The 24,264-nt window shown below is 41.1% G+C and overlaps 1 protein-coding gene across 1 annotated transcript in view; it reads right to left on the reverse strand.

Annotated features, from left to right (window-relative positions):
- LOC120046294 (serine/threonine-protein kinase tousled-like 2) overlaps positions 1-14,287 on the reverse strand; it is a 29,310-nt gene extending 15,023 nt beyond the window's left edge. Inside the window, exons 1-6 of the mRNA XM_038991383.1 lie at positions 13,648-14,287; positions 9,987-10,069; positions 5,548-5,619; positions 1,175-1,276; positions 642-755; positions 90-182 (exon numbers count right to left, since the gene is read on the reverse strand). Of these exons, the coding sequence (XP_038847311.1) occupies positions 90-182; positions 642-755; positions 1,175-1,276; positions 5,548-5,619; positions 9,987-10,067 (462 nt within the window). The 5' untranslated portion in view covers positions 10,068-10,069; positions 13,648-14,287. The remainder of the gene's footprint in view (positions 1-89; positions 183-641; positions 756-1,174; positions 1,277-5,547; positions 5,620-9,986; positions 10,070-13,647) is intronic.
- Between the last annotated feature and the right edge of the window lie 9,977 nt (positions 14,288-24,264).

Genomic DNA, 24,264 nt, shown 5'->3' on the forward strand with positions numbered 1-24,264 from the left:
AAACATTTTGGATTCTCCTACACAGTTTTTCTTCTAACGGGTAACTCCAATGCCGTAGAAAGAGATAAAGATGTGAAACAATGTCTTACCCTCAATAAGTCGTCGATTCGTCCCTCCTTCTTCTCTAGGTCAGAGTTCTTGTTGTTCTCTAATGCTGTCAGCTTCTCAAGCGTCAAGTCAGACTGGGGTGTGTGTAGGAGAGTGAGTGAGTGGGAGGAGAGAGAGAAAAGGAGAGACGGGAAAAGCGAGAGAGAAAAAGAGAGACGGGAAAAGCGAGAGAGAGAAAAAGAGAGACGGGAAAAGCGAGAGAGAGAAAAAGAGATGGGAAAGCGAGAGAGAGAAAAAGAGATTGGAAAAGAGAGGGAGGAGAGAGAGATTAGTACAAAAGGCACTAATGACAGAATGGACAATGCATCCATCAATAGGGTTGATTAATCAACAAATGCGTAGTTAGGCTGGTGGTCAATAACCAGCTTTCCAATTATTTCCAAGTTAAGGATAGGATTACTTCAACTGCCTAGTATGGAGTGGCACAACATCAGTGCGTTCTAATATGGCAGAAGTGGATGTGAGCTGTGCCAAGGGGAGACCATTGTCTAGCCATGCCAGGTAAGGCGGGAGGGCCAGGCAGAGCTGTTTACCTGAGTAGATTTGTGACAGGATGAGGAGGAGTGGAGCAGAACAGGCTTCAGAGAGCTGGAGGAGGGCTCGGCGGGAGCTGCTGAGCCTGTGGACGACGGACTGCCCTGCTGCACCTAATGAGATAGAAGGGGGGGGGGGGGGGGGGGGGGATATTTCAGACTGTTCCCATCGATCTACACTGAGAGTCATGTTAGTCGTTAAGTGAGGGAGCATAAAGAGGGCTGGTGCTCACCGCCACTGGGGGGTTAGAGTGTGAGTGTTGACAGGAGGAGCGCACCAGGGGAGGGATGCCCCGCGCCAGACTGGTGGCAGGGCAACTACCACCAGCAAACTGAGTCAAAGCATGTGCGCGCGAGAGAAACAGAGAAATGATTGAACCATTGAAGGATGAAAGTACAAGCACAGACAAAGAGTCTGAAGAAATGCTGTATTTCAAATCAAGCGTGTTAAAGTGCTTCACATGAAGGTAATGAGATATCAGACAGCCATGTGTTAGCAAGAAAGCTACGCAGTTCAGGAATTTTTCACTCACCTCAAAATAGTCGCTAATTTTGTGACTTCTGGCGCCTCCCTTATCGTACTGCTCTCCTTTCCTCTTCCTGGTTCTCTGGTCACTGGGCTTCTTCTCTGGTGTCTAAGCAACGGGGTACACAGTACACACCATTGGAGGAAAGACAACTACAGAATAACTTGTGTCCATCTTTTCTGGGTTACCTAATTTCCATTGATCGTGTGTGTGTGTGTGTGTGTAACTATACTTGTGGGGACAAGAATAGTAAACAATAAAAAATTACCAACTGGGGACATTTTGTTAGTCCCCACTGTTAAGTTCATGTTTTAAGTATCCCTATATATCTGTTATTACGAGGCTATCACTCAGTCAAGAGTGCGCCTGCGCAGGGAGTCTTGTTGTCGATGGACCTAGCCTTGAGTGTAATGGCTACCTTGTAGTGTGTTCATATAGTATAGTAAACTTTTTAAAACTGGAACCTTGTCGTTGTGTCATTGAGTTAACATTGGTAGCAGAGGATGGTTAATAACTACAATGTGCCACCTCGCTTAGACGAGAAGAGGTCGTACGAAAGTTGGAAAAATGAACTTTAATCTGGACACGGGTTACTAATCTGAACGTGAAAAAGCAAGCACTTGCGGTGGTATTATCGCTCGAGGGAAGAGCGAGAGATACAGCACTGGAAATATCCGTTGAGAATTTGAACAAGGATGACGGTATGGTGAATTTGATCAGAGCACTGGATTCTGTGTTTCTTAAAGAAGAGAAAGACCGTGCCTACGAGGCATATTCAAACTTTGACAGTGTTACGAGAGATATTTCGGTTGCAAAGACGGACTAGATCATTGATTTCGAACAGAGGTACAATAGGATGCACAAGTACGATATGGTTCTCCCGGATGCACTGCTATCTTTCAAGTTGCTAGATACTGCCGAGAAACAGTTGGCTTTGACTGCTTGTACTGTGCTGACTTTTGCATCAATGAAGTCCGCACTAAAAATAATTTTGGGTGAAAAGACGTCTGTCGCGCCAATAACAGGTGGAATGCAAGTGAGTGACGCAGCATATTACACTGAGCAGCAAAGAAAAGGCGCCAACAAGTCACGTTCTCAAGACAACCAGAAGATGGCGCCATTTCCCGGCACAAATCCATTGGACAAATATGGAAGGAGATCAAAATGTGCTATTTGTCAGAGCACTTACCATTGGGTTAAAGACTGTCCTCATAAAAATGTAAACACAGAGATAGAGCAGTGTAACATTACACTGTTTTCAAATGAATCTTCTTCTGATACTGAGATTTTTATAGTTGAATCCTTAGGATCTGCTGTGATTGATACTGCATGTACACGGACAGTGTGTGGCGCAAAATGGCTTGATAGCTATGTCAGTGAACTAAGTATGAAAGAAGTACAAAATATGATTGACACACCAAGCAACAGAGCTTTCAAATTTGGAGATGGGAGAATGGTCCATTCTACCAAGAGAGTTAAGATACCAGCAAAAATTGGTCAGACAAAGTGTCACATTGAAACAGAGGTGGTCCCTACAGATATCCCCTTACTATTAAGCAAAGCTTCCCTCAAGAAGGCAGGGGCTGTACTAGACATAAAAAATGACAAGGCAGTGATGTTTAAACAACCAGTGACTCTTGAACTTACTACCTCAGGCTACTATTGTGTAAACATTTTAGACAAAGCAATCGCAGAGTCCATGCAAAAATGAGATTCTGACTGACACAGAGCACATGGAGATTCTGACAGTCACAGAGAACATGAACACAAAAGAAAAACACAAAGTACTGTTAAAGCTTCAAACAGTTTGGACATGCTACAGTTGACAGACTTCAGAAGTTACTCAGCAGTTCAGGGAATAATGATGATAAGTACGAAACTGGAAACAAAGTGTACTACAAACAAGTTGACTGTCAAGAGTGGAAAGGACCGGGAGTAGTCATTGGTCAAGATGGTGTGGTGATATTTGTGAGGCACGGAGGCATCATTGTCGGGGTGCATCACTCAAGATTGCGGAAAGTAAATGATCCACAAGATAGACGGGCTGTTGCTGAGAATCGGTCTCCTAATGAAAATGACAAAAAGGACACAGTAACAGACACAAACCTACCAGATGTCGCATCCAATGATATGGACACTGAAACTTGACACAGGAAATGGAGCAGAGACCTTCAACCATGCCAAGGGTAATACTGTTGAGCGTTCAAATGAGGAAAACATTCAACAACAGCCACATGTGTTAAGAGAACATGGTTGTTCCAATCTGAAAACTGGACAAACAGTTAATTACAAGGACAGAGAAAGTGGTATTCTACATACAGCAACCGTCATTGGACGAGCAGAGAAAGCAAAAGGAAAACACCAGAACTGGTACAACTTGCAGTACTCTGAACCAGCTACACTTTCTGGTACAACAGGGTCAGCTGACCTGTCACTTGTAGATAATATCAGAATTGAACCAATGGAAAATCGAGAAAAACAGAATGACATTCAAAATGATTATGTACTTGAAACAAAGGACGTGTCTGACTCAGCTAAGCTAGATGAGCTCAGTAATTGGAGGAAAAATGGAGTGTTTAAAGAAGTCAAAGACATTGGCCAAAAATGCGTCTCAACAAGGTGGGTGTGTACCCTTAAAGAATCCTTAACTGGAATAGTGCCTAAAGCACGTCTAGTGGCTAGAGGTTTTGAGGAGCTGGCTGCTAAAGAACTCCCAAAAGACTCACCGACATGCGCCTCAGTCACTCAGATTGCTGATGAAAAAATGGAAACTTAATTCCATAGACATCAAATCTGCATTATTGCAGGGAACAGAGCTGTCAAGGGACATTTACATCCGACCTCCACCTGAAGCTAAAAGCGAAGGAACACTGTGGAAACTAAAAAAGTGTGTGTATGGACTGGCAGATGCATCGCTCTACTGGTACAACAAAGTCAAGGCAACAATGCTGAATACAGGTGGAAAAATGTCACAAGTGGATCCTGCAGTCTTCTATTGGCTTGATCAAGACTGCAATGTGACTGGAGTACTTGCCTGCCATGTTGATGACTTTATCTGGGGTGGCTCACAGACCTTTGCTTCAACTGTGATTCCACACCTCAAAGCTGTTTTCTAGGTTGGCCGTGAGGAGCATGATCATTTTTTGTTATGTTGGCATAGAGTTTATTACAGTTGATGAAAAAATACTGATGCAACAGGAGAGCTATATCAAGAATCTTCAACCCATTCACCTGGATTCTTCAAGAGCCGTACAAAGGAATTCCCCTCTGTGGAATTGAAGCTGATCAATTGAGGTCAAAGATAGGACAAATTTTATGGGTTGCTAGACAGAGTAGACCTGATGTAATGTTTGATGGTTGCAACTTGGCATCTAACACAAAACTGTCACACAACCCATTTGTAATGGGGATCTTGAATAATACTTGGACATTTAATTATGTTGTTGATGTTTTATTTGTCTTTAAAGAAAAGGGGGAGATTGTTAAGTTCATGTTTTAAGTATCCCTATATTTCTGTTATTACGGGGCTATCACTCAGTCAAGAGTGCGCCTGCGCAGGGAGTCTTGTTGTCGATGGACCTAGCCTTGAGTGTAATGGCTACCTTGTAGTGTGTTCATATAGTATAGTAAACTTTGTTAAACTGGAACCTTGTCGTTGTGTCATTTTGAGTTAACACCCACAAGGTCATATGCTATTTCTAGGGGGTTTAGGGTTAAGGTTAGAATTAGGTTAAGGAAAATAGTATTTTGAATGGGACTGAATTGTGTGTCCCCACAAGGTTAGATATGCAAGACTGACTGTGTGTATGTGTGTGTGTGTACGCACACACACACACACAGGCCAGTGGCAGCTCCTAAGAGGAGGAAGGGGAGGACCATCCTCAGTGAATTTATATATATATTTTTTTTAAAGTTAAATTAAATAAAACGTTTTCCTTCTTAGATAAAACTAATAAATATATTCACGTTAGCAAATAATTGAATAAAACACACTGTTCTGCAATGAAGTTCTACAGTAGCCTCAACAGCACTCTGGAGGGTAGCACCATAGTGTAGCCGGGGAACAGCTAGTTTTCGTCCCCTTCTGAGTACATTGACTTCCTTGCAACTGTTGGACTAATGATTACACCCTAGATCAGCTAGATGCAGAGAAGAGTGTGCAAGGTGGTTTTGAATGTGTCGCTGCCTGGATTACTCAAATGTTTCTCTACCTGTTGTAGCGACCTCATGATGGGTATAGGGAATATTTGAGTATCATGTAGTAGCCTAAACTTATCGACGTTACATTGAGCTGGGCGAATGGAACATGAATGACAGTCAGCCAATATGCTGTACTAGAAATAAGGCCGCCCCTGGCACACGCATGTAGTCATACTGACCTCCAGCTCCTTGTCGCTCAGAGAGCCCACGCTGCACAGGCTCTGGTTGGACGACTCGTTTATTCCCGAACCCTGGAGGAAACAACAATACATTGGTCAACAAGAAAATGAATGCTAAATGCCTCTGTCCTGCAATAGCTTCAGAAAGTATTCAGACCCCTTTACTTTTTCCACATTTTGTTGTGTTAGACTGAATTTTAAGTTTACTTATTTTAGAACCTTTTTGTCCTGAATAAAGCATTATGTTTGGGGCAAATCCAAAACAACACTTCATTGAGTACCACTGGTCATATTTTCAAGCATGGTGTTGGCTGCATAATGTTATGGGTATGCTTGTCATCTGCAAGGAATATCGTTTTTTAGGATGAAAATAACAGAACACAGCTATAAGCACAGGCAAAATCCTACATGAAAACCTGGTTCAGTCAGCTTTCCACGAGACACTGGGAAATGAATTCACCTTTCAGCAGCACAATAACCTAACACAAGACCAAATCTATACTGGAGTTGCTTTACAAGAAAACAGTAAATGTTCCTGAATAGTCTAGTTACAGGTTAAACTCAAATCTACTTAAAACTAATCGCAAGACCTGAAAATGGTCTTCCAGCAAAGATCAACAACCAATATGACAGCGCTTGAAGAATTTTTAAGAGAATAAATGGGCAAATATTGTATAATCCGCACAGCTCTTAGAGATTTACCTAAAAAGACAACTGTAACTGTTGCCAGGTGCTTCTACAATGTATTGACTCAGGGGTGTGAATACTTATGTAATTGAGATATTTATGAATTTCACTTTCAATACATTTGCTAAAATTTCTAAAAACACATTTTTTTACTTTCTCAATATGGGATATTGTGTGTAGAAGGCTGAGATGTTTTTTTTATTTTTTTATATTTCATCCATTTTGAATTCAGGCTGTAACAACAAAATGTGTTACAGGTCAAGGGATATAAATACTTTCTGAAGGCACTGTATGTAAGACAGGTTAATTCAATGAGTATCACACAATAAAGTATTTAAACCACACACACATTTACATACAGTTGAAGTTGGAAGTTTACATAGACCTTAGCCAAATACATTTAAACTCAGTTTTTCACAATTCCTGACATTTAATCCTAGTAAAAATTCCCTGTTTTATCTCAGTTAGGATCACCACTTTATTTTAAGAATGTGAAATGTCAGAATAATAGTAGAGAATGATTTCAGATTTTTTTTTTCTTCATCACATTCTCAAATGGGTCAGAAGTTTACATACACTCAATTAGTATTTGGTAGCATTGCCTTTAAATTGTTTAACTTGGGTCAAACGTTTCGGGTAGCCTTCCACAAGCTTCCCACAATAAGTTGGGTGAATTTTGGACCATTCTTCCTGACAGAGCTGGTGTAACCGAATCAGGTGTGTAGGCCTCCTTGCTCGCACACACTTTTTCAGGTCTGCCCACAAATGTTCTATAGGATTGAGGTCAGGGCTTTGTGATGGCCACTCCAATACCTTGACTTTACTGTCCTTAAGCCATTTTGCCACAACTATAGAAGTATGCTTGGGGTCATTGTCCATTTGGAAGACCCATTTGCAACCAAGCTTTCACTTCCTGACTGATGTCTCGAGATGTTGCTTCAATATATCCACATCATTTTCCCTCATGATGCCAACCACTTTGTGAAGTGCACCAGTCCCTCCTGCAGCAAAGCACCCCCACAACATGATGCTGCCACCCCCGTGCTTCACGGTTGGGATGGTGTTCTTCAGCTTGCAAGCATCCCCATTTTCCCTTCAAACATAAATGGTCATTATGGCAAAACAGTTATATTCTTATTTCATCAGACCAGAGGACATTTCTCCAAAAAGTACGATCTTTGTCCCCATGTGCAGTTGCAAACCGTAGTCTGGCTTTTTTATGATTTTGGAGCAGTGGCTTCTTCCTTGCTGAGCAGCCTTTCAGGTTATGTCGATATAGGACTCGTTTTACTGTGGATATAGATCCTTTTGTACCCGTTTCCTCCAGCATCTTCACAAGGTCTGTGCTGTTGTTCTGGGATTGATTTGCACTTTTCGCATCAAAGTACGTTCATCTCTAGGATACAGAACGCGTCTCCTTCCTGAGCAGTATGACGGCTGCGTGGTCCCATGGTGTTTATACTTGCGTACTATTGTTTGTACAGATGAACGTGGTACCTTCAGGCATTTGGAAATTGCTCCCAAGGATGAACCAGACTTGTGGAGGTCTACAATTTTTTTTCTGGGGTCTTGGCTGATTTCTTTTGATTTTCCCATGATGTCAAGCAAAGAGGCACTGAGTTCAAAGGTTGGCCTTGAAATACATCCAATTGACTCAAATGTTGTCAATTAGTCTATCAGAAGCTTCTAAAGTCATTACATAATTTTCTGGAATTTTCAAGCTGGTTAAAAGCACAGTCAACTTAGTGAATGTAAACTTCTGACCCACTGGAATTGTGATACAGTGAATTATAAGTGAAATAATCTGTCTGTAAACAATTGTTGGAAAAATTACTTGTGTCATGCATAAAGTAGTTGTCCTAACCGACTTACCAAAACTATAGTTTGTGAACATGACATTTTGTGGAGTGGTTGAAAACGAGTTTTAATGACTCCAACCAAAGTGTATGTAAACTTCCGATTTCAACTGTACATACATATACAGTACCAGCCAAAAGTTTGGACACCTACTCATTCCAGGACTTTTCTTTATTTTTACTATTTTCTACACATCAAAACTATAAAATAACACATATGGAATAATGTAGTAACCAAAAAGTGTTGAACAATTCAAAATATAATTTAGATTTGAGATTCTTCAAAGTAGCCACCCTTTGCCTTGACAGTTTTTTTCCCCCACTCTTGACATTCTCTCAAACAGCTTCATAAGGTAGTCACCTGGAATTAATTTCAATTAACAGGTGTGCCTTGTTAAAAAAGTTATTTTGTGGGATTTCTTTCCTTCTTAATGTGTTTGAGCCAATCAGTTGTGTTGTGACAAGGTAGGGGTGGTATACAGTAGATAGCCCTATTTGGTAAAAGACCAAGTCCATATTATGGCAAGAACAGCTCAAATAAGCAAAGAAAAATTACAGCCCATCATTACGTGAAGACATGAAGGTCAATCAATGCGGTACATTGCAAGAACTTTGAACGCTTCTTCAAGTTCAGTCGCAAAAACTATCAAGCGCTATGATAAAACTGGCTCGCATGAGGACCGCCACAGGAAAGGAAGCCCCAGAGTTACCACTGCTGCAGAGGATAAGTTCATTACAGTACCCAGCCTCACTAACAGACACATCTCAACATCAACTGTTCAGAGGAGACTGCGTGAATCAGGCCTCCAAAGTCAAATTGCCGCAAAGAAACCAATACTAAAGAACACCAATAAGAAGAGGCTTGCTTGGGCCAAGAAACACGAGCAATGGACATTAAACCGGTGGAAATCTGTCCTTTGGTCGGATGAGTCCAAATTTGAGATTTGTGGTTCCAACCGCCGTGTCTTTGTGAGACGCAGAGTAGGTGAACGGATGATCTCTGCATGTGTGGCTCCCACTGTGAAGCATGGAGGTGGTGGTGTGTTGGTGCTTTGTTGGTGACACTGTCAGTGATTTATTTAGAATTCAAGGCACACTTAACCAGCATGGTTACCACAGCATTATGCCATCCCATCTGGTTTGTGCCTAGTGGGACTATCATTTGTTTTTCAACAGAACAATGACCCAACACACCTCCAGGCTGTGTAAAGACTATTTGACCAAGAAGGAGAGTGATGGTGCTGCATCAGATGACCTCGTCTCCACAATCACCCAACCTCAACCCAATTCAGATGGTTTGGGATTAGTTGGACCGCAGAGTGAAGGAAAAGCAGGCAACAAGTGCTCAGCATATGTGGTTACATCTTTTCCAAGACTGTTGGAAAAGCATTCCAGGTGAAGCTGGTTGAGAGAATGCCAAGAGTGTGCAAAGCTGTCAAGGCAAAGGGTGGCTACTTTAAAGAATCTCAAATACATTTAGGATTTGTTTAAGACTTTATTGGTTACTACATGATTCCTTGTGTTATTTCATAGTGTGGATGTCTTCAGTATTATTCTACAATGTAGAAAATAGTAAAAAAACAAAAATAAATTAAAACACTGAATGAGTAGGTGTGACTTAATATGGTGCAAGTCTGTCTTCCCTATTAATTTGGGGTTGGAGTGGACTTTAATTAGCAACACTGGCCCTTGGTAACATCAAGCAGTGTGGGCACCTTGTCTTGCTGATTATTCCATTGGTGGGTGGGTGTGCATGTGTGTGGTGTGTGCCCGGTGGTGTGCCTTGCCACGGAGTGCTGCTGAGACAGATGATGACTGATAAACTGCAAACTGGATGCCAGAGCAGCACTGTCACACACACAGAATGGATGCAGACACAATTTAATGGAGACAGACCTTGGCCACTCCGACTCCTGTGAAGCGAGCCTCAAGCAGCTCCTGCCGCCGAGGGTCCAGGCTGTGCAGTTCTTCCATCATGTCTACAGAGAAGAGAGAGAGAGAATGTGTTAGTTAAAGAGTTCAATCTTGGTTTCATCAGACCAGAGAATCTTGTTTATCTCATGGTCAGAGACCTTCAGGTGCCTTTGGCAAACTCTAAGCGGGCTGTCATGTGCCTTTTACTGAGGAGTGGCTTCCGTCTAGCAACTACACGGTTGTCAAAACATCAAGCTAGGGAAAGCGTTCAGGAAACAGACCTTGTTGGAAATACTAAACTCCCCTATAGAAAAAATGTATTGTGAAAAAACGATTGGAACCATTTCCGTGTTTGACCGCTAGGTTTTATGGGTATATGACGAAAATACTGTGGTATCAAAGACTGTACAGTATGAAGATAGGCAGAAACTGCTTCTCCAATATAAATCCCTGATCACACTTGTAGGTGATGTCATGGAGACGTTGGCTTGCTAAGCTCATGCGCAGAAACATGTCTTCGGGTCTAATGGTCGTCTCGCACCGAACTACGCATGTGCAGGCCATCAATTTAATTGCACTCGTTTGATATGGCCTGGTGCCCCGGGTAGCGGAGTTTGTTCATTTTAGAACATTCCATTGGTCCTTAAGTGAAATCTCCAACCTCCCGGGGCACCAGGCCATGTAAAATGAACTCCACCGTCAGGGTTGCTATGTTAGCGGGTTTCCCGCAAAATTGGGCTACTTTGAAAAATGTATTGGTCGCGGGTTACGGGTTTTTGGGCTACTTATAAGTTTCACAGCGCCCACCATGGCATTTAAAGAAAAAATAATAATAATAAAAATAATAATAAATATATATATTTCACTGTGACATGCTGCTGCTGACTATCAGGCAGGGAGGCCGTTGCTGAGTGAATGGTGAGGAGGGCTACCATTTGAAACAATAAAAAGGTTGACATGACGAGTCCTAGCAAATCAATTTGTGCTACTTGTGTAGCCTACCTGGAGCTAGCAAACGGATTTAATAAATAGCCTATAACTTGAGTAATATTGTTTTAGCCTTATGTTATTATGCAATTATTAACAACCATGTTTAGTTAATTAAATTAGAAGTTATCAAAGCTCTATCTGCAATTGTTAGAATGCATTAGATTGACTTAACAGTCCAAATAGGCTACAGGTAAAGAATTAAATCTAAATACTGGCTATTGTTGACAAGCATATTCAGATCAAACATATCATTAATATTTAATTCAGTGATTGAAATTACGACCCCATCCACAGCCTATTCCAGCAGGCTATTGGGAAACAAGCATTTCTTACCTCGAAATCACCAAACTATTAATGTTGAATAAATGAGTCTTAATTTGGACTAAGCAGGCTGATAGATCATTCAGTTGACATCTTGCCTAGGTTACTGTAGACTGATGTAGGCCTATCAAGGGCTGTAGGCTACCTGCATCTATCTAAGCCAACCATGGCAAAGCTGAATTACAATCATACACCCAGATTTTTGTCCGTAGCCTATGCCTATTGAAATGACAAGTCAATCTCGCAAAATAGGACATTTATAACTGTTTGCAGTCTCAACATCTGGCACAATTGCCAGAAAATAGCCTAACATTCTTTTTTTTTTTTTTTTAAGTTAATCCGGGTGTTTCTTGCTCAGAGGATTGAGATCCTCTGTACAACTTTCATCACTCAAACTCCCCTGTCAGATTTATCTAGTCATGCACATGCGCAAAAGGGACTTATTTAAGCAATAAGGCCTAGTGTGGTATATGGCCAATATACCACGGCTAAGGGCTGTTCTTAACGCGGAGTGCCTGGATACAGGCCTTAGCCGTGGTATATTTTCCATATATCACAAAACCCTGAGGTGCCTATTATCAACTGGTTAACAACGTAATTACAGCAGTAAAAATAAGTGTTTAGGTAACCAGTTTAAAACAGGGAAAGGGGAATACCAACTGACTAGTTGTACAACTGAATGCCTTCAACTGAAATGTGTCTTCCGCATTTAACCCAACCCCTCAGATTGGTGCGGGGGACTGCCACAATTGACATCCACGTGTCACCTGCCTTGCTCAGGTGACCTTGTCAGCTCGGGGATCCGATCCAGCAACCTTTCGGTTACTGGCCCAACGCCCTAACCACTAGGCTACCTGCCACCCTGGGAGTTTGTGGTACTTGGCTAATATACCACAGCTAACGGCTGTATCCAAGCACACCACATTGCATCATTCTTAAGAACAGCCCATAGCCGTCGTATATTGGCCACATACCATACGCCCTCATGCCTTATTGCTTAATCATAGCAGTGAAACGAGTTAAACCAACAACCATTGATGGAAAATGACCTGGTGAGTTTAAACGGGGTGAATGATCTTTTCTCTTGCGATATACTCAAATTAGTATATTATGTCATGTCAGTTCACAAGAATTATAACTTTGATGAAAACCTAATTTTGCATCTAAAGTAGGTACAAGTTACATTGGTATTCCTTAATTGGCTCAATAACGTAATGGGAAAACAATTATTGTATAAATGTGGCAATTTAGCTCGTTTTCAGCCCTTTTGGGCAGGTTTTGAATGGTCATTGGATTAGATGTGTTAGCTTACAACTGGCAACCCTTTTCACCTTTGAGATTTAAACAAACATGTCTTGTGGCCCTGGTGCCCAAGATAATTTCGAGGACAAATTTCTTATGACTAATGTTTTATTGACTAAACACTGTCTAATCTGTTATGATCCACCTGGCTAAAAATGTATCCAAGACAAATAATCCTAAAACATACAGTACCGGTCAAAAGCTGACACAATCATTCCAAGGTTTTTCTTATTTCATAGTTTTGATATCTTCACTATTATTCTACAATGTAGAAAATAGTAAAAAATAAAGAAAAACCCTCGAATGAGTAGGTGTCCAAACTTTTGACTGGTACTGTAGGTAGCTAGAAAACCCCTCACCCTCTCTTTGCATCAAACAAATGCAAAGAGTATGCATGTATGCATCAAACATGCATACAAGTTAGGTAGTTAGTTTGATAACTATATAGTTACCTAGATGGTACTCTCAAACCCAGAACTAAAATATCGTGTTATTGCGTCAGATGCGCGATTGTGTTAGCTAAATGCATCTGTCCACGAGAGATTATGGTAAACTAGTCATAAGATTGACAAAGCAATGTATGACATTATCGCTACTACATTTTGTCTTCTGAGGATGCTCTGTCTGGTGTGGCACTCACATAGACTACAAAAAAATGTAGCACTGTGGTGGTCTGCTGTGTATAACATTTGCCATGTTCTTAGTTAGTCTAATTAACTAGATCTGAGATTTCAGTTTCCAATGCACGGCTAACCTAACGAACCTCAGCCAGGTCCGTAATTTGCGGGTAAATTAGTTACGTTAGCTAACCAAGTCAGTGCTAACGTTAAGTATTATAGCTAACGTTAGTACAGCCACATATTGATTGTCGGAATGGGAAAAAAAGTATTACTACTTAAACTTGGCTACTAGTAGTTATAATTACGTTACTCTGTCTAAAGCACTGCTTTAATAGCTAGCTAGGCTAACTATAGTTAGTTATTGAGGAGGCTGGCTAACGTATGTAGTCAGTCGAAACAACTTTGTTTACCTGTAGCGCTGTCGTTTGCAAGGTCCGTGTGGGGGTCTTTCAGTCCCTCGAGGTCAGGCGATAGCTAAGTTAACTAGCTGCTGATGTCCCGTTGTCTCTCAAAAAGACCCTACACTTAAACCCCCCAAAAAACGCTCACATCAGCATTGTCCATCTGTTGACTTCTCTTTCCCTCTGAACACCAGGAGGCCGAGAATCCTCGGGGTTTCCAAGCCCGCCTTGCAGGCTGTAGCCCATGCACATGCAACTCCGAGCTCGAGGGTTGTTGTTGTAGTTTCTTTGGAAAGGGCCTTTCTTCTTTGGTAAAAAAAAACAAAAAAAGTTTTATTATGTATTTTGTTTTGGCGAATGAATGTCGAAATCCTTCACCTGCCGCTGAAAGAATAAAACTTTAACTTGTTTCTCTTGCGATAAATTGGTTAACATTAGATTGAATTAGCTAGCATTCGCGAGTCATCGATAAAAGACCAGAGATGGGTGGATTCAATCCATCTGCGTGCTCGACAGACAGGGTGTGCTAGCTACCTCGCATCGACAGTCTGCTGCGGACATAACCCCGAACTCCCACCAAATTCAGTCAGATCAATTAGATTTTGAGACTGTTTATGCAATGTAAACAACAAGTGTGCTACAATTTGTTAGGTCTGAATACAACAGGGGAGGGGGAGCCACTGACTGCGTTTACAGAGGCAGCCTATTCTGATCTTTTTTTTCACTAATTGGTCTTTTGACCAATCAGATCAGCTCTTGGAAAAATCCGATTTAAACGTGTCTAATGTCATTGCTCAAAAGACCAATTAGTGGAAATTAAATCAAAATTGGGCTGTCTGTGTAAACGATGCCTAAGAGAGCGCACAACCCAAAACCATAGTAGAGTGGTTGCAGTTTGCGTTCAGAAAAATGAAGTTGTAGTGGGCCGTACATGGGCTATAGGGTGATTTAATATGCCTGAGCTCTGTCAAAGTGTTCCTGGATTACATAACCATGTCAAGAATGATGTTGCTCAATGCTCGCCTGTCCAGGCAGAATGGATTATTCCCCTATTCCCACTACTGAGCGGCAACCCAGTACTAATAGCACAAACTCATGGCGCATCGAACTCCAATCAATGACACACCCCTTATGAATTCCTTAACTCGATGCTCTCGGAGTTTGTGCTATTAGTTCAAATAAACATAACTGCGAATGTGGACGTAACTAGCTATTTTACAGTGAAAGCGAGGTAAATTATCGGATAAGAAATGACCAATTATCTAGTATTTTCTGTAATTCTAGACTTTTATTTTAATCAGTTATGTTTATTGCTTTATCATCTTATACACTGGAAGTGATCTTTATTCACTCTGGACAACGTTGTTGTTAACTTGTTGGTTCCTTGAAGCGTGTAGGTGTTTAAGCTACAGTAACTGTTTAAAAATATACTCGCTGTTGATATAATTTAGGTAAAAAGACAGTCAATAATAGCAATCGTGTAAGCACATGGAAATACTTTTTAGCGAATTATTTATTTCAGATCAATGACTGAATTGGCGGGTTTTGAGTGACGGACTGTGAAACTCAAACTTCCATTTTTCCATAGTACTGGTGTTGTGCCTATAAGCCCCCCTTCGCGTGAAAGCGCACGCACTCAATTCTTCATTGCTGCCACTTGCTTGCTAGTTGAGATTTCTGATCACGTTCGGCTGCGTTTCATTTTATTTTTGTCGGTTTGATCGTGGGGGAGGCACTAGTAATGTCTGGAGTTTTCGGTTTGGCTATTTGTTTCAAGTGTATTAGTCTATAAATAAATCTCTTAGCCAAAATTCGTTGTATCTCCCATGTCTTATTCGACTAGTAATTGTTCTGAAATGTTTATTGCTTGTGTAACAGTATAGCTTCCGTCCCTTTCCTCGCCCTAACCTGGGCTCGAACCAGGGACCCTGTGCACACATCAACCACAGTCACTCACGAAGCATCGTTACCCATCGCGCCACAAAAGCCGCGGTCCTTGCAGAGCAAAGGGGAACAACTTCTAGGTCTCAGAGCGAGTGACGTCACCGATTGAAACACTATTAGAGCGCACCACCGCTAACTAGCTAGCCATTTCACATCGGCCACACTTGCCTACATTTTACTCCCTCCTCTATGTTTAATATAACACACATACATTAATTATTATTTTCGGTTGCCTATCCTGACGTGAAGTTTGTTCTATAGAAAGTATTTGACTCTGATGTGTGCCACAGAAAGTATTTGACTCTAGCCTCAAAATGAAGGAAAATTAGAAGGGGGGGAGGATTTCGGCAAGGCCTTTAGAAGTGAACAAGCAATTACCCTGTTAGTGTCTTCCTAATTATTGTCCACCTCCCCACAGAAATGGCACAGTTGGCTCAGGTCATCTAGCAAAACATAATGTCAAGTAGTCTATACATCTTTACATGTATTTTTCTGAGCAAATAGGGAACAGGGAACAAGGGAATAGTATAGGTTTCTTGTAACACAATTATTTAAATACATGTGTTTTAGTGGCCATCTAGTCAGAAGTTGGATCAAAGATAACCTTGAAAGATCCATATAAATGTTTTTTTTTTTATTATCTAGAATTATATTAAATTAGAAATGTAACATACCAGTGTTTTGGAGGAGAGTGACTGCTACTACTACAATCGACTACTCCTTCAGAACAGATTCAGCAAACTGGGGAAAACATTTGATGGGCATTTCAGTTTTCCCCAACAAAATGATGTTACACTTAAGATTCTAATTTGCAAGTATACAACGACACAGCTATAATATAATATATGACAGTTCTGTTTGGCCTTTTAGTCAGTATACTTTCAGTAGGTTAATTGTACATTACTTATACTCTCATACTTACTTTCAAGGCAGACCCCACAAGAAGTAACATCTTGTTGGCATGGATGAGGAAGTGTACCACACGCCCATCTGGAGATATTACACCCCTTCTCTCTCAGGAATGAACTGAACATATATGTTAATACAGAGGGGAATCTGAGAATGCAGGGATTCCAGCAGAGTGTGAGTTGAAGTAATACAAATCTGGAGCTGACAAGGGCTGGAATGTAAATGACATGTGATCATCTGGGATTATCTAACATCTGAGAATGGGCAGGCATTCCCTCGGATGAAGAGCATCTCCGTCTTGCTGATTATGTGCTGTCATCCAGGTGGAAATGTCACCTTCATATCTGATGTAGGAAAAGAGATAAGAGATAAGTTGAGTGTCCTGTGAATATGTTTATGTATATGTACGTGTGTGGTATATACATTTTTAAATGTAGTTTCTATTTATTATTATCATTATTGTGTTTTGTGGTTGAGGGGTGGGAGGAGGTTGATGGGGATGGTGGAGGTGCTGGGGGTGTCCTATTGGGGGCGAAGTGTCACGGATCCCTCTGGAACTTTCATTGCGCACACCTGGCCCCTAAGTTGCTAGCTAGCATTAAACTTATCTTTATAATAAACAATCAATCTTAAAATATTCACTAGTTAACTACACATGGTTGAGGATATTACTAGTTTAACTAGCTTGTCCTGTGTTGCATATAATCAATGCGGTGCCTGAAATTGTGTCACTTCTCTTGCGTTCAGAGTAAGCAGAGTCAGGGTATATGCAGCAGTTTGGGCCGCCTGGCTCGTTGTGTTCAGAGTAAGCAGAGTCAGGGTATATGCAGCAGTTTGGGTCGCCTAGCTTGTTGCGAACTGTGTGAAGACCATTTCTTCCTACTGTTGGATTCGACATTTTGAACATTGAGATATTAAATATATGATAGGAGAGAGGCATAGAATCAAAGGAGAAAGAGACTGGGCCTCTGTAGAACGACAGATAGCTGTGGAATGTGTTGGAAAGTGTTTGGGGACGGGAGCAGAGCACCATGTTGATACAGGGGAGACAGATGGACATCTGTGGATTACATGAAGGAGGGGTTGAGGTCAGGAGGTGAGGACAGATTCCCTTAAGGGAGTAATAAGGGTTTGGTATCCTGTTAACCTCTTTCTGTTGAACCATAAGATGTAAGGATTGGAGAGAAGGCGTGTCTTAAGTAGGATGTATATAACTGTGATGGAGAGACATGTTTTGGTGTCTGAATACAGCTGTACAGAACCTTTGGGAAGAATTCAACTTGGTTAAAGCTTCTCTAGTGTCCATGAGTTATTTACTCTGAAAAATAAGAACCTAACAGATGGTGAGCTTGCCAGGAGTTCAACACGATTTGTAGTCAAACCAAAGAGTCCAGATCAGTGGAGCAGAGCTGGCAACAAACAAGGTAGGCTAGTTCCTATATCTGTTTCCACTCATTTTGACATCTTGGGGAGATGAGAATCGTTGGCTGAACTAATTATGGGATACGGACCTGGAGAGCCAAAGTTAATTCTGTAGGCCCATTGTGTAACGACCGGTCGTAGCTTTTATAGTAAATGGTAAGTCCCGGGAAGGTAAACTCATACAGGCTGGTACCTGTAGGGTAAGTCCTAGGGGTAACTCCCTAGTAGGTTGGTTCCTGCTAGTACTATAAAGTCAATAGTAAATCCCAGTGGGTTAATACCTGTGATTACTATTAATATAGGGTGAGTCCTGGAAGGTAAGCCTGCGCAGGTTGGAACCTGCGAAGGGTAAGTCCTAGGGGATAAATACCGGCAGGGTTGGTTCCCTGCATAAACTATAATAGGGTGAGAGCCTAGTTGTAGTAGCCATATAAGTATATAGTAAGTCCCGAGCAGAATAGATCTGTGGAGGGTAAGTCTCATAAGTCCCGAGCAGGATAGTTCCTGTGGAGGGTAGAATCTCATAGATAAAGTCCCGAACATAAAATGCCTGTGAAGGGTAAAATCTAATAGAGAGAGGGGAAGTCCTGAACAGGGTAATCCCGTGGAGGGTAAAACAATAGTGTAACGGTATATAGACCCGTAAGAAGGGCAAAAGGCCCAGTAACAGTGGCCGTGAGAGCGCAGGGTGTGAGTGTGTGTGTGAAAGAGGTTGGTTTATGCCCTATGGGGAGAGTGCGCGATGAGAGATGATGTGGGTTATCAATAATAGTGATATTTGAGGAAGTACTGGAATAGGACATAAAGTCCTGTCCGTATTCTGCAGTAATCGATTCGCAGACGCTATGGTATCGGTTATAATACAAGGTGCCCTGACCAATTAATTATTATCGGGGAAGTGTGTAGTGCTATCTTGGAAAATAGTTAACAGAAGGTGTGTATTATAGACGGGAGTGAAGAAATCTAAAATACCCTGAACACCGTCAGGAGTGTTCAGGGAATAATAACTATTGATATGGCGGCAAACGGACTCGTTGCTCCCTGTAATATAGAGATAGCGGAATTGAATGAAGCCATGGAGGCGCTAAAAGAAGCGCACAAGCATTCTACCAATTCAGCTGGAAAATGGGAAAAATTTAGCAAATTAGATCAAATTGGACAACATTTTCCTGCTAACGGTGAATTCAAATCAAATAAAGAATTCAGGGAGGCAAGTATGACTTGGCACAAGGACATAAAACCAGAATCAAAAGCTCAATATACCAGTGTTTTGATGTCAGCATTCTATCAACAGAAATGCATAACGATAAACCCAGAAAGTGTAACACACCAGTATACTAATACAGAAGGACTGGGAACGGGAGTGTATTGATAGAATTTGCGCTTCTTCTTTGATGACGGGGTTGAACCCGGTGATCAAAACGATAATTGCGGGGGTAGTAGATTTAATTCAAGACGATGTTTTGAGAGTGGAATATGACTCCGCTCACCTCGCAGACGTGCGAGGGGTTAATAGGGCCATAGAGAAAAACACTAACTATAGTTTCAAAGGCAGAAATAAGACTAAGAAACGTAGTGAAAAAACATCAAAGCGTAAGGAGACCGCTCCGTGTTTTAGATGTGGGACTATCGGACATTGGAAGAATGGGTGTAAGGTGATACTGGAACCTACTGCATTAGCAGGATATGCCGCTATACAATAGTTTGCATCTTTTTCAAAAGAGCAACAAGTAATCGTTTTGAGGTTAGCAAGAATGGAACTTTCACCTAGCGGTGTATAGTTTCTATTCGATCGATATGTGGTTCATAGAGATTACAGTTTCTATGTGATGGAAACGTTTTAGATCACGTTTTACCCAACTTTTAGCAGAGTACCGATGGGATTTACAAATAGTCCCACTTGGTATCATTTTGCATTGAAACAATCGGTAAAAGGGTGTCTTGTAGGTTCTATGTTGGTACAATACGTGGATGATTTGTTATTAGCGTCGAAAGACAAAGACATTTATATGCGAGACCTCACCACATTGGTAGACTATTTGGCAGAGCAGGGTCATATATCAAGCACATCTAGCAAAGCAAGAGGTAACATGTTTGGGGTTTTCGATTTTTAAGGGCAAGATTCACATTACCCAGGATCGGGTAGAAACCATGCGTCCTTTGGCACAGCCAAACACTCCTCGCACGCTCAGGAAAACTTGAGGAGTTTTCAATTTTGTTAGACATTTTATTTCGTCATTCTCTGAAATTGCTGAGCCACTTACAAAGTTGACGAAAAGGGGGAAGGGTCCCCAGGAGAGGATAGAGTGGAATCAAGAGTGTGAGGAAACGTTTGTCGAGTTAAAGAAGCAATTGAGTCAAGCGCCAGCATTGGGATTGCCAAATTTAAAATAAATTTTTGTTCATGAACAAGAGGGACATAGTAGCGCGGTGGTTACGCAAAATCATGGGGGTAGAGAGAGACCAGTAATGTACTGGAGTAAATCGCAAGACTCGGTGGCAAAAGCAATGCCACCGTGCCTTAGGGCGGTACATGCGACTGAAATGGTGTTGCATAACACGGCTTCCATTACGATGGGTAAACAAGTAGATGTGTATGTTCCACACGCAGTAGCAACCATAGTGAACAGCATGAAAGCACATGTTACTAGTGCAAGATGGACAAAATGGGAGTTAACGTTAAATGGGGAAAATCTACAATTTCATAAGATTGGTGCTTTGAATCCTGCGTCGTCACCATAGCAGCACCCACCTGTAGCACGCGCTCCAGCAGGTATATCTCTCTGGTCACCCCCAAAACCAATTCTTCCTTTGGCCGCCTCTCCTTCCAGTTCTCTGCTGCCAATGACTGGAATGAACTACAAAAATCTCTGAAGCTGGAAACACTTATCTCCCTCACTAGCTTTAAGCACCAGCTGTCAGAGCAGCTCACAGATTACTGCACCTGTACATAGCCCATCTATAATTTAGCCCAAACAACTACCTCTCCCCCTACTGTATTTATTTATTTTGCTCTTTTGCACCCCATTATTTCTATATTTACTTTGCACATTCTTCCACTGCAAATCTACCATTCCAGTGTTTTACTTGCTATATTGTATTTACTTCGCCACCATGGCCTTTTTTAGGCCTTTACCTCCCTTATCTCACCTCATTTGCTCACATTGTATATACTTATTTTTTCTACTGTATTATTGACTGTATGTTTGTTTTACTCCATGTGTAACTCTGTGTTGTTGTATGTGTCGAACTGCTTTGCTTTATCTTGGCCAGGTCGCAATTGTAAATGAGAACTTGTCCTCAACTTGCCTACCTGGTTAAATAAAGGTGAAATAAATAAAAAATGCCGTTGCATGGGGAGGGTGAATCGCGTACATGTGACCCAGATCAGAGTACTCCAAAACCTAGGCCTGATTTGCAAGAGACAGCATTGGAATCGTGAAAATTATTGTATACAGACGGCTCTAGTTACATGAACACAGAAGGGAATAGAGTAACGGGGTACGCTGTCTGGAGGTAGATGTATTATTAGTAGCATGTCAATTACCCAGTACGCATTGGTGAAATGTGAAGCTCATATTAGTAATACAGATAAAATCACCGTAGGTAATCGTAAAGCAGGCGGAATGGCTAAGGCGGCTGCCTTGGGGAGAGAAAGTGTTAGAAAACGACATGTATATATTGTGGATATATTGGCTACATTTGCCACAGGAAAAAGTATTTTGGGTTGAAGATTCGAGGCGAAATGCCAGGGGAAGGGATTCTAAAGGTAACACATTTAAATGATATTGCCAAACACTCCTTGCAAATGCAGAAGGCCTAGGGTTTGTTTAAATCATTAGACATTTTATGTGGTTTTATTTTTAAATATATTTACGTTTGATGTCTTCTTATTCTGGAATGGGATTCTAGAATGGACGAAAGGGTGGAGGGGTCACGAGGAATTAGTATTGGGGTTACCAAACCTAAAATTAACTTTTTAATGTTTTTATGTGGTATGAAGGTTATGGAGAACCAGCAGGAGGATGAAATGTTTTGAAGAGGTATTTAAATGGTTTCCAAAGGACAGGGAAAGAAAGGGAGAGGAAACATTTGAATGGTGTTAAAAGTCCTGAATATTAAACATTCCTAATGAAGAATGATCTACTTCATTATGAATTAAATAGACGGGGGATTTCAGTTTAAAATTCATGAGAAACACCATTCTCAATCCAAATTGTACCATTACTTTAGGAGATTATTATTATTTCCGTAGGGAATTATAAAGAGTTGTAATTCTAAAATGATTAGTTATTCGAATTGGTTTATTTTTGATTTAACATGTTTTTTTTAAATCACGTGTTTGAAAGCGGGAAATTACCAGTTACCTGATGTCCTGGTCTTTGGAGTACCTATACACTGGTACTGTGTTCAGGCTGCATATAGGAAGGAAAATATATGTTCATAAGGGGTGACAGTTACTTCAGATGAATTGTGATATATGCATTGCTGATTTTATGTTGTGTTTTTGTTTTGATACAAATTTCACCAGATTGGGATCGTGGTGTGGGAATTGGGTGCTATCTTCCTGATCTGGTAACTCTTCCTAGAGGTCGCCAGTAGAATAAGGGAGTATGTACTAATTTAGAAAATGTTTTTTTAGCAGTAACATTATGTTATGCTTTTTGACATTTGTCTTAGAGATGTTATTAAGAAAAGGTTAATGTCATAATTTGTCATAAAGTTAATGTTTGTCTGGTTTCCTGAAACAGAAATTTAATGAACTTAACTGTTGTTATGATCTGTGTTTTTCTTTAGGTTATCATGGAAGGTGACGTCAGATCGTGTCTTAATGCATGGTAGAAATAATTTGACCATAGACAGTGTGTCTAAACCTCAAAACCCTCCCTAACCGGCTGAAGAAAGAGCGACGAAGGCGTGCAATGAGAGACAGTGACTTACCACTCCTATCTGAGTCCGAGCCATAAAACAGGGCCGGGGTGGTGAGAGCGCGTGTGGAGTGAGTGTGGAGAGAGACAACAAGCTCAGGTGAGAGACTCGTGTACGTGGGAGAAACGGAAGTATCTACTTGGATATTACAATTGGGACATTATCAAGGGCCATGAAATGTGACAGGCAAAAGTTACATGTGACGTTGGGAAAATGAGCTGTAAACGATATCTGAAGAAGACACGCTAGAATGATAAGTGCCGGGTGAAGGAAAGGGGGGGTGGTGGTATACGCCCTGCTAACTATTTTTTAAATTTTTTAAAAATTTGATCCCCTTTTCTCCCCAATTTTCGTGGTATCCAATCGCTAGTAATTACTATCTTGTCTCATCGCTACAACTCCCGTACGGACTCGGGAGAGACGAAGGTCGAAAGCCATGCGTCCTCCGAAGCACAACCCAACCAAGCCGCACTGCTTCTTAACCTGTTGAGGACAGAGGGCGCTGTTTTCACTTTGGGGGAAAATCGTGCCCAATTTAAACGGCCTCGTACTCAATTCTTGCTCGTACAATATGCATATTATTATTACTATTGGATAGAAAACACTCTCTAGTTTCTAAAACCGTTTGAATTATATCTGTGAGTAAAACAGAACTCATTTTGCAGCAAACTTCCTGACAGGAAGTGGATAATCTGAAATCGATGCTCTGTTCTAGGGCCTGCCTACAAATGTCCTTGATATTTATTAGTATACATGCACTTCATACGTCTTCCACTAGATGTCGACAGGCAGTGAGAGAAGAAATGGAGTGTATAACTTGATCTGGGGTCGAATAAAAGCTCTCGGCATGACGTGTCACCAGTTTCCTGTTTTCTGGAGAGCGCGTGAAGGGACCTGGTTTTGCCTTCTGAAAAGCTGTCGTTATAGACGACTAATATCTCCGGCTTTGATTTTATTTGATACATGTGACAATATCATCGTAAAGTATGTTTTTTCAATATAGTTTTATTAGATTATTGAAATTTATTCGGGACGTTAGGCGTGTTACGTTGTGTGCCTTTGTTCAGGAAGGAGAGCTTCGCGCTACTTTGCTAGCTTTCCGTGCTAATTGACTGGAGAAGAGGACATTCTAAAACCAAACAACGATTGTTCTGGACAAAGGACCCCTTGTACAACATTCTGATGAAAGATCATTTAAAGTAGGACCCATTTTATTATGCTATTTCATATATCTGTCGAACATGTGAAATAGTCGTTTGCGCCCAGATTTTGGGCACGCTCTCGCTATAACTAAGCTGGATGTCGTAATGAAGTTATTTTTTAGAATTCTAACACGGCGATTGCATTAAGAACTAGTGTATCTATCATTTCCTATACAACATGTATTTTCTAGTAACGTTTATGAATAGTTATTTGGTCAGA

The sequence above is a fragment of the Salvelinus namaycush genome, chromosome 4 (assembly GCF_016432855.1).
Source record: "Salvelinus namaycush isolate Seneca chromosome 4, SaNama_1.0, whole genome shotgun sequence".
NCBI lineage: Eukaryota > Metazoa > Chordata > Actinopteri > Salmoniformes > Salmonidae > Salvelinus > Salvelinus namaycush.